The sequence below is a fragment of the Rhinoderma darwinii genome, chromosome 13 (assembly GCF_050947455.1).
Source record: "Rhinoderma darwinii isolate aRhiDar2 chromosome 13, aRhiDar2.hap1, whole genome shotgun sequence".
Classification (NCBI taxonomy): Eukaryota; Metazoa; Chordata; class Amphibia; order Anura; family Rhinodermatidae; genus Rhinoderma; species Rhinoderma darwinii.
In genome coordinates this window covers 558183-575516 of record NC_134699.1, presented here as the reverse complement: position 1 = coordinate 575516, position 17334 = coordinate 558183, and the positions used below count along the sequence as shown (strand labels likewise).

The following is a 17334-nucleotide window of genomic DNA, read 5'->3' as shown; positions in this document are numbered from 1 at the left end:
TCGTCGTGGCCATTAGTCGTCATCTCTGGGTCTAAAATATGACTGTTCTTGGGCTGGGCAATCAATAAATATATAAAAAATTCAGCACAATTAAGCGACGTCCTCGCAGATTTCGGTTTCTTCATTATTATTTTTTTCCCCGGTTTCAATTGTATCTGCAGGACATAGTTGACTCCAATAGTAGAGCAGGGAGCCGTAAGATCCCTGCTCTACCCTTCACTATGCATCCCCGGAGGCTCACGGCTCGGCAAAGACCGGTGCAAAGCAGTGAAGTCATCGCGCTGGTCTCTGCCGGGCCGCAGACCGGAGGATCAGAGGGATCGCCTCCACTCATCATTAGACTGGGGTTAGGCGAGTCTATATTATTAGGCACTATCGGGGCTGTGGAGGGGTATTATGCAGCTAGATGGGGGCAGTGTCGAGGTAAATATTCAATGGCGTGGTATGTAAAAAGGGGTGTGGCCTAAATAAGCGTTCATTATTCGTAATCGCGGTTACATGTTCTCTTCATTGATCTGTTCGCACCTCATGAATCTGTTGCAGGGTTTTGGTGCTGTAGGGCTGTGTTCACACGACTTATGTAACGGACTCATTTATATAATCGGCTAGTCACATCCCGCTGTCTCCGTTGTGTAACTGCATTTGAAGCATCAATGGGAAAGATCAGCCTGTCAGACGGTTCTTGTCCCTTCTTCGTGTATTTTTTTATAAATCTCAAATGAGGACTTAAAAATGTATTATGAAGCTGCACGGATTCCGATCTCCTGGATTAAAGGGCCGGCGCAGGTTTATGGACTGTCCCCCTGAACACTAGACCGGGGTTCTGATCTGCTGGTCACCTATGGATGGAGACGTGCGGCTGGGACTGGAGTGGGGTCTTCTGTATGGGGGGGGGGGGTGTTACACATTATCCCATGACGAGCTGTGACTGGAGTGGGGTCTTCTGTATGGGGGGGGGGGGGAGGGGTGTTACACATTATCCCATGACGAGCTGTGACTGGAGCGGGGTCTTCTGTATGGGGGGGAGGGGTGTTACACATTATCCCATGACGAGCTGTGGATGGAGACGTGCGGCTGGGACCTGTGACTGGAGCGGGGTCTTCTGTATGGGGGGGGAGGGGTGTTACACATTATCCCATGACGAGCTGTGGCGCGGTCACATTGTAATATGAACCTGGTTTTATTCCCCGGCAGCATCTCGTCCACTTACCTGCAACCAGCGTTTTCCCGCACGGACTCGGAGCGCGTTGTGGATTTTCGTTCTGGTTATTTACTGCAGATTTTATTCTTTTCAATGGAGAAGGGGTGAAATCTGCTGCAAAATCCACTACCTGCATATCCTAAAGAATAGGTCATCAGTCCTGTCCCTGTCTATATGTGTCCCTGTCTATTCTAATTACACGCGTACACGATCCTGAAAAGTCGCCGTGTAAACGAGAACAAAAACCTCCATCCTTTACACTGCAGGCTGCATCCAGAACTAGACAACAGAGCAAAGCGGAAACCAGGTTCATATTCCAGTAACGACTTCTTGTACAACTAAACTTATGTCGAGAGCGGTCTGGACCCGGCTCCCCCGATCCTCCCAGAGGAGTCCAGCGTAGTAACGAGCGGCGGCGTGTAACGGATATCTATTCCCCAGATATAGAACGGCGGCTACTTCTGCAATGCAGCGGAACCGCAAAACATTCAGAATTTCCAATTTGAAAATCGAAGGTGTAAGAACGCGTCCCCCTCCCCCGAGCGCTGACAGATCATCACCGGGTAAACGTCAGTCTGTTATGACACTTTATTATATATCAAGAATTAACCATTGAATCACCAGCGACGGCTTTTCTCTTAATCCTATAACTTCTCTCGTGTCGCAGCCGGGCGTTGGTGGTTATTTACAAAATGTCTGCCGGAGGGGAGCAAACCATAGCCAATCCGTGGAATCCTCGTCTTCTAAGTCCCTGCAGGGCGCAGGTATCCCGGTGGTGGAGGGTCCTGGACCTGGTCAGCTCCGGGCAGGACGGGGGCGCTCGTAAACAAAGATCCTCCGGCAGCCGGAATGTATGAGGCGAAATATACAGATTACTGGTGCAAAAGTGGAGTCTGGAGCTCGGGTCGGGTGATTAGTCACAAGTGTCCTCCGCAGCGCAGACTATCTACTCACAGTCCAAGAATCCTGAACAACAAGGTCTTCAAGTGTTACCAACGCTTCACGTTCAGAGTCTTCCAGGGGGACGTTAACCTTCCCAGCCCTCCCATAACTGGTCTCTGCAGGACACAGAACAGTCACAATCACATCCCCTCCAATACTCTGCATGCAGCAGCTCTATGGGAGCTGTATATATCTGTATGTAGTGATCTCCCTCTAGTGGTGGCTGCAGGTAGCAGAATGTTATGTAACTCTATGGGGGCTGTATATATCTATGTAGTGAGGTCCCCCTAGTGGTGGCTGCAGGTAGCAGAATGTTATGTAACTCTATGGGGGCTGTATATATCTGTATGTAGTGATCTCCCTCTAGTGGTGGCTGCAGGCAGCAGAATGTTATGTAACTATAGGAGATGTATAGATCTGTATGTAGTGAGCTCCCTCTAGTGGTGGCTGCAGGTAGCAGAATGTTATGTAACTCTATGGGAGCTGTATATATCTATGTAGTGAGCTCCCCCTAGTGGTGGCTGCAGGTAGCAGAATGTTCTATTATTATGGCTGTGAGGGAATTTTAGCGCTGCCCCTATACAGATATTACAGTGGCAGAGAGGGAGAGAACGGCACAGTGATCAGACACTTATATGATATCCCGTGTGCGGGTCCTGCACCTTTCTCCAGAATGTAGGTCGTCGGCCCCTTTCCACTTGCTCGGTTGGATTCTTAATCCCATAGAACAGAATGGAGAACGCAGTGTATTGGGGCAGCCCCCTCTACATTGCCTGGTGGGGGGAGGGGGGGGGGTTACACAGGACTGATACATTATACACTTACAGGGATTTAGAGGGCGGCTTCTTCGTTTTTGGCCATTTCCGACGCTGAAGTTGTCTGTTTTCCAAGGAAAGAGAGAGAAAGGTAACCCGTCACCAAGTGTGAGATCGTCTCCGTACACAAGGGGGCGCAACAGAGCGAGGTTTATGTCCAGGATTCTTTCACCACACACCGGTCACCCAGCTTTCTACACCCCCTGACCGGCCTAGAAGTCAACCATGATTTTTTTTTATAGTAATGCCATTCAGGATGTGTGGAAAGTTGGGTGACAGCCCTTATAAGCCGGGTACTGGTGGCCATCCAGCATGAGATTCCTGCGTTGTAAACCAAGTGAATACATAACGGATATTGCGAGAGCAGCCTCCCCTCCCCCACACTTACTTGTACTGCTCAAAACTCTCATCCTTGACATCTGCAAGTAAAAGAAGATTAGAAGACGCAGGAAAACACAACTGTTCCAGTGAAGCCGAGATCTGCTCCACCTGCGCTGAGCAGTACAAAGATTACAGTGTAACGATCCTCCGCTGTGCACAACAGAATACCCCAGAAAACAAAGCACCATCTATATCCGCTCAAAGCCAGAATAGGGGTCTGCATCATCCAACATCCCACTGTCAGGGCATGCTGAGAGTTGTAGTTACATAACCGCGTGTACACGGATGAACGGCTACAAATACTGCAATCCATTACATCGTTCTGAAACCAACTAGAACTACAGGGAGAACTGCAACTCCCAGCAAGACTAAGGGGAACATACCGAGCTCCATGTTGCGTGTGCGGGGGTTACACTGCCTGGACCCCTTACAGCTCCGCAGCTCCATCAGCTGGACGTGTAACTGATTGAGGACGTCCCGGTCCAGAGTGTTCACCGCATTAATCAGCTGCAAGAGAGCAGGGTCAGACAGAAGACAACCACCACCATCATCCTCCTACAGCCCTTGGTCGCCGCTCCTTACCTGGTACGGATCGGTGTTCAGGTCAAAGTACTCCAGGAAGCCGGTGGCAAATTCACAGAACAGGAAGTTGTGGGTCTCGTTAATGGTTCTCAGACACCAGTACGTGTTGTTATTGGCGCTGGTGCAGGCACAGAACGGCCCCACTGTACAGGGGCGAGAAGAGGGAGAAGCCGCGTCCTGACAGCTCGGATTATTGCTTTCCTGCAGTCCTATGTAATACATCGTTATCATACAGTCCTATGTAAAGCTAACTCCCTATATCGTGAACAATTCTGTAGCTGAAACTTTCTTACAGACTTTGGGTTCAAATTCCGTACAATTTTCAAGATCTCGGCTTGCTGTCAGTGAAAGCGGACATTCAAGGTTTACAATTCAAGGCTGATAACCTAATTTAGTCCTGCTCTTACAGCTGATCAATGCAGACAATTCTGAGATAAACAGTGTCCTGCACTAATACATTGTAGCAAACCTTCAGACTATCTAGGTGCAGTGTTTACGGCTGGTAATGAGACCTTACATGTCCAGAAGGGGGCGGTCTGCCAGTGCTGGTTGTCGTGGGTGAAGCAGGTGAGGCCGGGCATGCTGCACGTGTCGTTGTTCTTCAGCCTCTTCAGCAGTTTGCGCAGCTTCTTCTTTCGTCTTTGCTCCCGCAGAAACCAGATCTTGTCGTGTTCGTTTAGCGATTTCCTAAGTATAAACCTCACGGTCAGAACCCGTAACTCTACACACATTACAGGCAGCTTCAGGGGGTACTTACTTATAGGGGTGAATGAGGGGGCCCCCACTCTTCAGCTTCCCCTTCTGGTGCTTGTAGTGATAACTGCGAGATAAACAGCAGAATTATCTGTAGACTTCCCCTCCAGATCACACACGTCAAGGGAGACCGCAGGTTACACTACATGTTCATACTGCTCTGCCAGGAGGAGATACCTGAGCTTACTGCAGTCACAGTCCTCCGGCCGCCTCTTCTTCAGGTGACCTCTCACCTCTCTCAGGTTCTTGATCTTATTCTGTAACGTTTCTATCTATAACACAATAGAGACACTTATCAGTTCCGCTGCGGGGGAGGGGGGCAGTGACCGCTAAACAGCTACACCCCTTCCTGACAGCTCTGGCATATAATACAGGATAAGTAATGTAATGTATGTACACAGTGACTTCACCAGCAGAATGAGTGCAGCTCTGGAGTATAATACAGGATATAACTCAGGATCAGTACAGGATAAGTAATGTAATGTATGTACACAGAGACTCCACCAGCAGAATAGTGAGTGCAGCTCTGGAGTATAATACAGGATGTAACTCAGGATCAGTACAGGATAAGTAATGTAATGTATGTACACAGTGACTCCACCAGCAGAATAGTGAGTGCAGCTCTGGAGTATAATACAGGATGTAACTCAGGATCAGTACAGGATAAGTAATGTAATGTATGTACACAGTGACTCCACCAGCAGAATAGTGAGCGCAGCTCTGGAGTATAATACAGGATGTATCTCAGGATCAGTACAGGATAAGTAATGTATGTACACAGTGACTCCACCAGCAGAATAGTGAGTGCAGCTCTGGAGTATAATACAGGATATAACTCAGGATCAGTACAGGATAAGTAATGTAATGTATGTACACAGTGACTCCACCAGCAGAATAGTGAGTGCAGCTCTGGAGTATAATACAGGATGTAACTCAGGATCAGTACAGGATAAGTAATGTAATGTATGTACACAGTGACTCCACCAGCAGAATAGTGAGTGCAGCTCTGGAGTATAATACAGGATATAACTCCGGATCAGTACAGGATAAGTAATGTAATGTATGTACACAGTGACTCCACCAGCAGAATAGTGAGTGCAGCTCTGGAGTATAATACAGGATGTAACTCAGGATCAGTACAGGATAAGTAATGTCATGTATGTACACAGTGACTCCACCAGCAGAATAGTGAGTGCAGCTCTGGAGTATAATACAGGATGTAACTCAGGATCAGTACAGGATAAGTAATGTAATGTATGTACACAGTGACACCACCAGCAGAATAGTGAGTGCAGCTCTGGAGTATAATACAGGATGTAACTCAGGATCAGTACAGGATAAGTAATGTAATGTATGTACACAGTGACTCCACCAGCAGAATAGTGAGTGCAGCTCTGAAGTATAATACAGGATATAACTCCGGATCAGTACAGGATAAGTAATGTAATGTATGTACACAGTAACTCCACCAGCAGAATAGTGAGTGCAGCTCTGGAGTATAATACAGGATGTAACTCAGGATCAGTACAGGATAAGTAATGTAATGTATGTACACAGTGACTCCACCAGCAGAATAGTGAGTGCAGCTCTGGAGTATAATACAGGATGTAACTCAGGATCAGTACAGGATAAGTAATGTAATGTATGTACACAGTGACTCCACCAGCAGAATAGTGAGTGCAGCTCTGGAGTAGAATATATTACTGATCCTGAGTTACTGGGTGCTGTCTGTGGAGATACATTCTATATGTGACCTGTGTAATGGGGTTCAGGGGTGTAAGCTCCACATGGTGGTTTCCTGCAGTGCTGTACATGAATTGTAGTCTTACCTCGTGGTCGATGTGCAGCTTGTGATCCTTCCAGGCCTGCAGAGATTTGTAGACATCCAGGTCGCACTGCACGGTGTCATTAGGAAGGATGTGGCACCTGTGTATGGGACAGGGATGTAGTAGATGTTACCACCCATCATTATATACAGCTCCTGCCTCCCTGATCCCCGACCTCTCACCTGTGAGTCACTTTCACAGCACTGGGCACAACCAGATCATTTGTAATCTCTCCCACTCCGCTGAAGTCGTCAGAGTCTTTATCCTCATTATCCTCATCATCATCATCACCGTTGTCCAGCTCAGGCAGCTGCCACTTGGTGAAGTTCCTCCGCAGCACAGGCTCGTATTCCTCCTCTATGTCCATATTAATGACATCACTGGACATTTCAAAGGACGCGGTACGGACAGAGCGATTCCTCAGGTAACTGGCCTTGTACTCTGCAACAAGAGGGAGGCGTCGAGGTTAAGACGTGATGGTGTAAGCGTTACCCGTGTGTCTATTATGTGTCCACTGCTCCTGTAATAACACAGAACAGCCACTAGATGGTGCAAGAAAACACAGCAAAGAGCCATCATCTCCATCTCAAACCTGTACGGCAAAGCACAGACACGACGTCTCCTGCGACTGCGCAGACCGACCGCAACTACTCGTAAGATTCAGGCAGAAGGTATTAAACCAAAAGCATGAAGGAAATGATGTCACAGCCTTCTCCAGACAGAGAGAACTCTAGGTAATGTCATTTACGCTATGCACAGAACTAAAACCTAGAAACCTCACAATCCCCAACATGTACGGAGCGGGGGAGGAGCGAGGTAAACATGGTCGTGTAACGGAACCCTGTGGACATGGCACCTCCGTACACCATTCACCAGGACAATCTCCACTGCTCCAGGACTTACTTTTCTTGGTAAGCAGCTTCTTGCGGCGGTTGAGCGGCGACATTTTGTAGCTCATGACGTCACAGTTGCATTCGTCGCTGTTATAGTAACTGTTCATGAGATTCGGGGACATCTTTTTGCTGTCGGGGGTTGCAGACAAACTCGCCATCCCCTTACACTTGTGCAGCCGCAGCTTTCCAGTGGGATCCTCCACACACTGCCACTTCTAGAGCCAGCAAATACAAGAACAAGGAATCGGTCAATAAAGAGAAGAGACATGAAACTGGCTATACACCCTAAACTGGGCGCTGTCACTTTATCATCACATAACGAAAAGGCTTTACAGGATATGTTCCCCTCCAGATTCATCATACAGATAACATCAAACTAACCGCCATATACAGCTACATAAAACATATCCTGTACTGATCCTGAGTTATATCCTGTATTATACTCCAGAGCTGCACTCACTATTCTGCTGGTGGAGTCACTGTGTACATACATTACATTACTTATCCTGTACTGATCCTGAGTTACATCCTGTATTATACTCCAGAGCTGCGCTCACTATTCTGCTGGTGGAGTCACTGTGTACATACATCACTTATCCTGTACTGATCCTGAGTTACATCCTGTATTATACTCCAGAGCTGCGCTCACTATTCTGCTGGTGGAGTCACTGTGTACATACATCACTTATCCTGTACTGATCCTGAGTTACATCCTGTATTATACTCCAGAGCTGCACTCACTATTCTGCTGGTGGAGTCACTGTGTACATACATTACATTACTTATCCTGTACTGATCCTGAGTTATATCCTGTATTATACTGCAGAGCTGCACTCACTATTCTGCTGGTGGAGTCACTGTGTACATACATTACATTACTTATCCTGTACTGATCCTGAGTTATATCCTGTATTATACTCCAGAGCTGCACTCACTATTCTGCTGGTAGAGTCACTGTGTACATACATTACATTACTTATCCTGTACTGATCCTAAGTTACATCCTGTATTATACTCCAGAGCTGTACTCACTATTCTGCTGGTGGAGTCACTGTGTACATACATTACATTACTTATCCTGTACTGATCCCGAGTTACATCCTGTATTATACTCCAGAGCTGCACTCACTATTCTGCTGGTGGTCACATGACGTTACTGATCCTGTATTATGCGGAGTGTTTCCTATATGATCAGTGAGATTTGGGGGTGCTCAAGGTGTCCGCTCACCTGCCCCATTTGCTCACAGGCCGTCTGGTACTCCGCTCGCTGACACAAGTCTTTGACGCGCTGATACTTGGGCAGGAAGTTCTCCTCCTGGGCGTCCACTTTGTCAGTCTCCCTCTTGTGCAGCAGTTTCCTACAATGTGGATAATGATCAGCGTGTATACAATGCCGCTGCTGCATATAGAGGTGATTGGACCCTATATATATATATTTGCCCCCTCCCCCATGAGATAACAGGAATGGGTGCAGGTTCTATACTGTGTAGACTCAGCACTACCCCTCCCCCACCTTTCCCTATAGACGGAGCATCACTCACCCGCGCTCCACCAGAAATGAATCTCTCCAGACTTTTACTTTCTTCTGAACCTGAAACCTGGAAAAAGAAAAAAAAATTACAACCCAACTGCGGCGACTAAGACCATCACGTGTCCAGAGACTGCGGCGACTAAGACCATCACGTGTCCAGAGACTGCGGCGACTAAGACCATCACGTGTCCAGAGACTGCGGCGACTAAGACCATCACGTGTCCAGAGACTGCGGCGACTAAGACCATCACGTGTCCAGCGACTGCGGCGACTAAGACCATCACGTGTCCAGAGACTGCGGCGACTAAGACCATCACGTGTCCAGCGACTGCGGCGACTAAGACCATCACATGTCCAGAGACTGCGGCGACTAAGACCATCACGTGTCCAGAGACTGCGGCGACTAAGACCATCACGTGTCCAGAGACTGCGGCGACTAAGACCATCACATGTCCAGAGACTGCGGCGACTAAGACCATCACGTGTCCAGAGACTGCGGCGACTAAGACCATCACGTGTCCAGAGACTGCGGCGACTAAGACCATCACGTGTCCAGAGACTGCGGCGACTAAGACCATCACATGTCCAGAGACTGCGGCGACTAAGACCATCACGTGTCCAGAGACTGCGGCGACTAAGACCATCACGTGTCCAGAGACTGCGGCGACTAAGACCATCACGTGTCCAGCGACTGCGGCGACTAAGACCATCACGTGTCCAGAGACTGCGGCGACTAAGACCATCACGTGTCCAGAGACTGCGGCGACTAAGACCATCACGTGTCCAGAGACTGCGGCGACTAAGACCATCACGTGTCCAGAGACTGCGGCGACTAAGACCATCACGTGTCCAGAGACTGCGGCGACTAAGACCATCACATGTCCAGAGACTGCGGCGACTAAGACCATCACGTGTCCAGAGACTGCGGCGACGGGCGCCATTTATACCGAAACACGCAGTAACGGGGACAGAGAATGATATAATATAGAGGAAAGGAACGAAAGCGACCAATCACCACTACACCAGAGAAGCAAGAAGATATACAGCGGGACGACGCAGGGGGCGGAGCAAGACGGGTCAGGTGACTGTAGAACAGGTGAATATAATCCATTGTTCTCTGGTATCAGCCAACTGTCGAATAATAGGCGTTTTAAAGGTTGGACACTAAACCTGTTCATGCGCTCTCTGTGATTTGGTTTATGTGCAGGTGGAGACAACTTTGTTGCAGCATTCACACACGACACATTATTTTGCTCATTAGACAGCGAGGACACAAAGCGTCAGCGGAGAAATGTCGCTGCGCTGCCAGGAAAGAGGCCAATTAACATCTCGTGTGCCACTCGTGCAGGGTCTTCAGTGCGTTGTCATGGTTACTGGCCCCTTGTAGGATTTGTGTGAACCTCTGATCCGAGCAGATCTGTCACCACGTAAGACATGGAAATGGAACGGGATTTTTCTCCCATCATCCTCTGCAGCACACGAACATCGCGTGACTGACTCCTCCCACTCAGCCTGGAGACATTCCTACGTTCTCGTCTTATTGGTCCAGACATCATGAATATATCGCCGCTCCCAAAACTATGTAGCATGTAATATATGATGTAATAAGCGGTCCTGGACTCTCTATGCGATTATGGCGACTGTGTACGTTACCCTGCCCCTCCCCCTCACCGATTCACCGGTCTCTCCGTGTCCAGCAGCTTCAGTATTGACTTCCCGTCCATGTCCGGAGGAATGTCCAGGCCGGCGATGTCCAGGATGGTGGGCGCGAGGTCGATATTAAGCACAATGTGCGGGTTCCTGCAGACGGATACGAAGAAAGGAAAGATCAGTGACATCAGGGGATGTTCTATACTCCAGTCACATCAAGAGCTGCTGTCACTGCCACTGGTTTTTGCGGTCAGGCTGCAACTTCTGCTGTCTCAGGGTCAGTACCATAAAGAAAAGAAGGACTCACAGGGAACCTGCGTCCACGTTTGGTCCACGGATATAGAACGGCACCCGAATGTCAAACTCATACGGCATTGACTTTCCCTTCACCAGACCGAACTGGCCGATGTGGTAGCCGTGGTCCGCCGTGTAAATGATGTACGTGTTGTCCAGCTCTCCCAGCTCCACCAGCATGTCGTAAATCTAGAAAACCACAGTCACCATTATCTCCACATATACCCCTCCCCCGCAGCATGACCCATCTCCAGTCACATCCAGAGCTGCAGCTATGGATAAATCTCCATACAATAAGAAGATAAATATTATAGTAATCACCACTTCACAGTATAAATGTTCTTTAAATTATCTTGTACTGATGCAGTCTTATACTCCAGTCACAGTCAAAGCTGCACTCACAATTTTGCTGATGCCTGTAATCAGTGAGCAGTGCGTGATGGGAGATCTCATTATCGTTCCAAATTTAGATCTTATCTGAGGTCACACGACTGAAAATGAAGTTCAGATAAACGGCTACCAGAGCTAACACCAGACTGGTGTATGCAGCTTCAGATGTAACTGGAGACATGGATCAGTACAGGATAAATAGAACAGCCGGAGCTCTGTATAGTGAAAGCTCCGGGGCCGGAGGCAATAAACAGCGGGATTATAGAGCAATGCGACCTCCTAATAGACGCGGTGCAAGAATTCCTCACCATTTTCAGGAACTCTGTTTGCTGTCAGTAAAGGGATCATTGTGATTTACACTCTCAGGCCAAAAACCCACCCTGACCTAGTCGTGCTCACACAGCTGAGGGGTTGTTACAATGTATCAGTGTAGACATTACAGGAGCACAGTTCTCATCACAGCTGTGTGAGCAGGACTAGGTCAGCACTGGTGATCAGTCATGGAGTAGCAGGGGCCACTGTGCGCACCTTCTCCATAGAGTCCTCCACGGACATCAGGGTCTGTAGTCGCCTGCGCTGCAGCATGTTTGTGAACTCCATGTGGATGGGCATCATGGCGCCCGTGTACCTCATGATCCAGTGCTTGTCTGGGTTCGGGGCGTAGTTGTAGCTCGGGGTTCTGAAAGACAAAACCAGGTCCAGTTCATCAGTCAGGATCAGGACAGGACATGCTGTGGCCCCACAATTATGACCTCACATGGGATATTGGGGGAGGGGTAGGTGTCACGCCAACTACAGAAGAACAATGGCGCAATCGTCCATCGGACTACAGACGAGAAATGTTTTATTCTAAAGAAATGGCGCAGCAGCGTTACTACTGCGATATCCTTAAAGTGACGCTGCACTAATTACAATGTACTGCTACAACTATAGTGTGTCAGTCTTCACTGCAGTTTTGGCATTCTATTTCTCCCATGACTTACATGTGCTGGGACGCATTGGAGAACATCTGGGAATACTGGGGTGCAGAGTCTTCAGGACCATGGGGGGCGGCGTGGCTCAGCACCATCAGCACCGGTCGGTGGGGGTACAATCTCTTTGAATCGTGGAAGAAGCTGATGCTGTGGTTTGTGATGAGATCCGTCAGATAATCCTACAGGGAGAATGAACACAAGACGTAAGACTCGCTCCACCCGAATCCCCGATCCATGACCCAGGGAGCAACGGCAGAACAGTCACCCCCAAATATTGTAAGCAGGATACGCCAGGTGATGACCAATATGGCCGCCCTTACAGCTGCCACAGGAGTGGGCACCCAGCTTCTCTCCGAGGAGGATGGACCTGGAAAACTTGAGAAAATCCGTCCTGAACTAGTCCTGCTCTCAGCTCAGGGTTTGTTACAGTGTATCAGAGTTCTCTCTTGTAACGAGCCATGCACTTGTGTAATTTGGACACAATCAGTCGAGGTCTTGGTGTGACCCCAGGGTCCGGACCCCAGCATGGCTGAGAGGATGGAGCTCACCTTTGAGTAGTCATAGCCGTGTTTCTCCTTCACCCCGTTGTGGCACAGTGTGTAGTTATAGAAGCGAGAATTCTTCACCAGCCCGACCCACTCCTTCCAGCCCGGGGGGACGTACGAGCCGTTATATTCATTCAGGTATTTGCCAAAGAAAGCTGCAACACAAGACGGAGGAAAAGATGAAGTCACAAGACGAGAACAAGGACAACGGTGTTATACCGTACCCGAAGAGTCACCAGGAAATGGGAGACATGTATCTAAGCCTATCCTGGGTGATATGGTCTACGGAGCTGCATCTAATCCTATCCTGTGTGATACTGTCTTCTGAGCCGTGTATCTAATCCTAACATGTGTGATACTGTCTGCTGAGCTGTGTATCTAATCCTAACATGTGTGATACGGTCTGCTGAGCTGTGTATCTAATCCGATCATGTGTGATACTGTCTGCTGAGCCGTGTATCTAATCCTAACCTGTGTGATACTGTCTGCTGAGCTGTGTATCTAATCCTATCATGTGTGATCCTGTCTTCTGAGCCGTGTATCTAATCCTAACATGTGTGATACTGTCTGCTGAGCCGTGTATCTAAGCCTATCCTGGGTGATATGGTCTACTGAGCTGCATCTAATCCTATCCTGTCTTCTGAGCCGTGTATCTAATCCTAACATGTGTGATACGGTCTGCTGAGCTGTGTATCTAATCCTATCATGTGTGATACTGTCTGCTGAGCCGTGTATCTAATCCTAACCTGTGTGATACTGTCTGCTGAGCCGTGTATCTAAGCCTAACATGTGTGATACTGTCTGCTGAGCCGTGTATCTAAGCCTATCCTGGGTGATATGGTCTACTGAGCTGCATCTAATCCTATCCTGTGTGATACTGTCTTCTGAGCCGTGTATCTAATCCTAACATGTGTGATACGGTCTGCTGAGCTGTGTATCTAATCCTATCATGTGTGATACTGTCTGCTGAGCCATGTATCTAATCCTAACCTGTGTGATACTGCCTGCTGAGCTGCTGTATCTAATCCTATCATGTGTGATACTGCCCACTGAGCTGTGTATCTAATTCTATCATGTGTGATACGGTCTGCTGTATCTAATCCTATTATTCCGGTTACCGGCTGCTGTAACTAATTTTATCATGCGTGATACCATCTGCTGTATCTAATCCTATCATGGCTGATACTGTCTGCTGTATCTAATTCTATCGTGTGTGATACCGTCTGCTGTATCTAATCCTATCATGTGTGATACCGTCTGCTGTATCTAATCCTATCATGTGTGATACCGCTTGCTGTATCTAATCCGATCATGTGTGATACGATCTGCTGTATCTAATCTTGTGTGTGATACAGTCTGCTGTATCTAATCCGATCATGTGTGAAGTATATGATCACACATTGATACATATGATGCGGGGCCAGTATGGGGGGGGGCGACGACAGTATTTTTGAGTGTTAGAATTTGGGGGTTCTCGGTGTTTTCTGTTCCTCCAGATTTTGGTGAATCCGCGGGTGAAGAGTGGAGGCGCGCAGCGGGGGATGGGAAATGTTTCTGTTTGTTCTCCTGCAGCCTCATCAATGAAACATTTCCCAGAATTCTCCTCTTCCAGATCTTTAGAAGAGTTTTTACGCTGTCCACCATGTCACCACTGACGCCGGTCACTGCCTGGATCTTGTGCATTTTGGCTGCCATATCTCCGGAGGGGAGATGTCCGGTCACTGGGAATTGTCTGCAGCTCATTAGAATAATCCCCCTCCCCTGCCATTTACAAGGTCGCGATTTATGATCGGCGCCAATTTTCTCCTTTCACAAGAGCAATGATTGCTTATGTATGAGGACATATAGTTACTCCGATCACTCATCCCCATACATTATCATCATGTCGGAAGCGCGTCTCCCTGTTTACAGATGTGCGGCCAACAATATTTCATGCTACATAAGCGATACAACCAGCTGATCGTCTTCCCGTTCACGGGCTGATCGTTCTGATTACATACGAGCGCTCGTTTACCGTTCATGGGCTGATCGTTGTTCTGTTTACATACGAGCGCTCGTTTCCCGTTCACGGGCTGATCGTTGTTCTGATTACATACGAGCGCTCATTTCCCCGTTCATGGGCTGATCGTTGTTCTGTTTACATACGAGTGCTCGTTTCCCGTTCATGGGCTGATCGTTGTTCTGATTACATACGAGTGCTCATTTCCCCGTTCACGGGCTGATCATTCTGTTTACATACGAGCGCTCGTTTCCCGTTCATGGGCTGATCGTTGTTCTGATTACATACGAGCGCTCGTTTCCCCGTTCATGGGCTGATCGTTGTTCTGATTACATACGAGCGCTCGTTTCCCGTTCATTGGCTGATCGTTGTTCTGTTTACATACGAGCGCTCGTTTCCCGTTCATGGGCTGATCGTTGTTCTGTTTACATACGAGCGCTCGTTTCCCCGTTCATGGGCTGATCGTTGTTCTGATTACATACGAGTGCTCGTTTCCCGTTCATGGGCTGATCGTTGTTCTGTTTACATACGAGCGCTCGTTTCCCCGTTCATTGTCTGATCGTTGTTCTGTATACATACGAGCGCTCGTTTCCCGTTCACGGGCTGATCATTCTGTTTACATACGAGCGCTCGTTTCCCGTTCATGGGCTGATCGTTGTTCTGATTACATACGAGCGCTCGTTTCCCGTTCATTGGCTGATCGTTGTTCTGATTACATACGAGCGCTCGTTTCCCCGTTCATGGGCTGATCGTTGTTCTGATTACATACGAGCGCTCGTTTCCCGTTCATTGGCTGATCGTTGTTCTGATTACATACGAGTGCTCGTTTCCCGTTCATGGGCTGATCGTTGTTCTGTTTACATACGAGCGCTCGTTTCCCGTTCATGGGCTGATCGTTGTTCTGATTACATACGAGCGCTCGTTTCCCGTTCATGGGCTGATCGTTGTTCTGATTACATACGAGCGCTCGTTTCCCGTTCATTGGCTGATCGTTGTTCTGATTACATACGAGCGCTCGTTTCCCCGTTCATGGGCTGATCGTTGTTCTGATTACATACGAGCGCTCGTTTCCCGTTCATTGGCTGATCGTTGTTCTGTTTACATACGAGCGCTCGTTTCCCCGTTCATGGGCTGATCGTTGTTCTGTTTACATACGAGCGCTCGTTTCCCCGTTCATGGGCTGATCGTTGTTCTGATTACATACGAGCGCTCGTTTCCCCGTTCATGGGCTGATCGTTGTTCTGATTACATACGAGCGCTCGTTTCCCGTTCATGGGCTGATCGTTGTTCTGATTACATACGAGCGCTCGTTTCCCCGTTCATGGGCTGATCGTTGTTCTGATTACATACGAGTGCTTGTTTCCCGTTCATGGGCTGATCGTTGTTCTGATTACATACGAGCGCTCGTTTCCCGTTCATGGGCTGATCGTTGTTCTGATTACATACGAGCGCTCGTTTCCCCGTTCATGGGCTGATCGTTGTTCTGTTTACATACGAGCGCTCGTTTCCCCGTTCATGGGCTGATCATTGTTCTGATTACATACGAGCGCTCGTTTCCCGTTCACGGGCTGATCATTCTGTTTACATACGAGCGCTCGTTTCCCGTTCATTGGCTGATCGTTGTTCTGATTACATACGAGCGCTCGTTTCCCCGTTCATGGGCTGATCGTTGTTCTGATTACATACGAGCGCTCGTTTCCCGTTCATGGGCTGATCGTTGTTCTGATTACATACGAGCGCTCGTTTCCCGTTCATGGGCTGATCGTTGTTCTGATTACATACGAGCGCTCGTTTCCCGTTCATGGGCTGATCGTTGTTCTGATTACATACGAGCGCTCGTTTCCCCGTTCATGGGCTGATCGTTGTTCTGTTTACATACGAGCGCTCGTTTCCCCGTTCAGGGGCTGATCGTTGTTCTGATTACATACGAGCGCTCGTTTCCCCGTTCATGGGCTGATCGTTGTTCTGATTACATACGAGCGCTCGTTTCCCCGTTCATGGGCTGATCGTTGTTCTGATTACATACGAGCGCTCGTTTCCCCGTTCATGGGCTGATCGTTGTTCTGATTACATACGAGCGCTCGTTTCCCCGTTCATGGGCTGATCATTGTTCTGTTTACATACGAGCGCTCGTTTCCAGTTCATGGGCGGATCATTGTTCTGTTTACATACGAGCGCTCGTTTCCCCGTTCATGGGCTGATCGTTGTTCTGATTACATACGAGCGCTCATTTCCCGTTCATGGGCTGATCGTTGTTCTGATTACATACGAGCGCTCGTTTCCCCGTTCATGGGCTGATCGTTGTTCTGTTTACATACGAGCGCTCGTTTCCCGTTCATGGGCTGATCGTTGTTCTGATTACATACGAGCGCTCGTTTCCCCGTTCATGGGCTGATCGTTGTTCTGATTACATACGAGCGCTCGTTTCCCGTTCATGGGCTGATCGTTGTTCTGATTACATACGAGCGCTCGTTTCCCGTTCATGGGCTGATCATTGTTCTGATTACATACGAGCGCTCGTTTCCCGTTCATGGGCTGATCGTTGTTCTGATTACATA

At 48.5% G+C, this 17334-nt stretch overlaps 1 protein-coding gene across 6 annotated transcripts in view; it reads right to left on the bottom strand.

Moving 5' to 3' along the window:
- Positions 1 to 1774: 1774 nt before the first annotated feature.
- SULF2 (sulfatase 2) overlaps positions 1775 to 17334 on the bottom strand; it is a 100433-nt gene continuing 84873 nt past the window's right edge. For all 6 annotated transcript variants that reach the window (XM_075846926.1, XM_075846930.1, XM_075846927.1 and 3 more), the window contains 18 exons: positions 12781 to 12932; positions 12242 to 12411; positions 11787 to 11937; positions 10882 to 11057; positions 10596 to 10724; positions 8935 to 8991; positions 8622 to 8751; positions 7404 to 7608; positions 6683 to 6941; positions 6504 to 6600; positions 4852 to 4946; positions 4679 to 4741; positions 4439 to 4608; positions 3922 to 4064; positions 3723 to 3846; positions 3347 to 3377; positions 2969 to 3022; positions 1775 to 2259 (listed from right to left, as the gene is read on the bottom strand). In XM_075846926.1, the coding sequence (XP_075703041.1) occupies positions 2229 to 2259; positions 2969 to 3022; positions 3347 to 3377; positions 3723 to 3846; positions 3922 to 4064; positions 4439 to 4608; positions 4679 to 4741; positions 4852 to 4946; positions 6504 to 6600; positions 6683 to 6941; positions 7404 to 7608; positions 8622 to 8751; positions 8935 to 8991; positions 10596 to 10724; positions 10882 to 11057; positions 11787 to 11937; positions 12242 to 12411; positions 12781 to 12932 (2237 nt within the window). In that variant the 3' untranslated portion in view covers positions 1775 to 2228. The remainder of the gene's footprint in view (positions 2260 to 2968; positions 3023 to 3346; positions 3378 to 3722; positions 3847 to 3921; positions 4065 to 4438; positions 4609 to 4678; positions 4742 to 4851; positions 4947 to 6503; positions 6601 to 6682; positions 6942 to 7403; positions 7609 to 8621; positions 8752 to 8934; positions 8992 to 10595; positions 10725 to 10881; positions 11058 to 11786; positions 11938 to 12241; positions 12412 to 12780; positions 12933 to 17334) is intronic.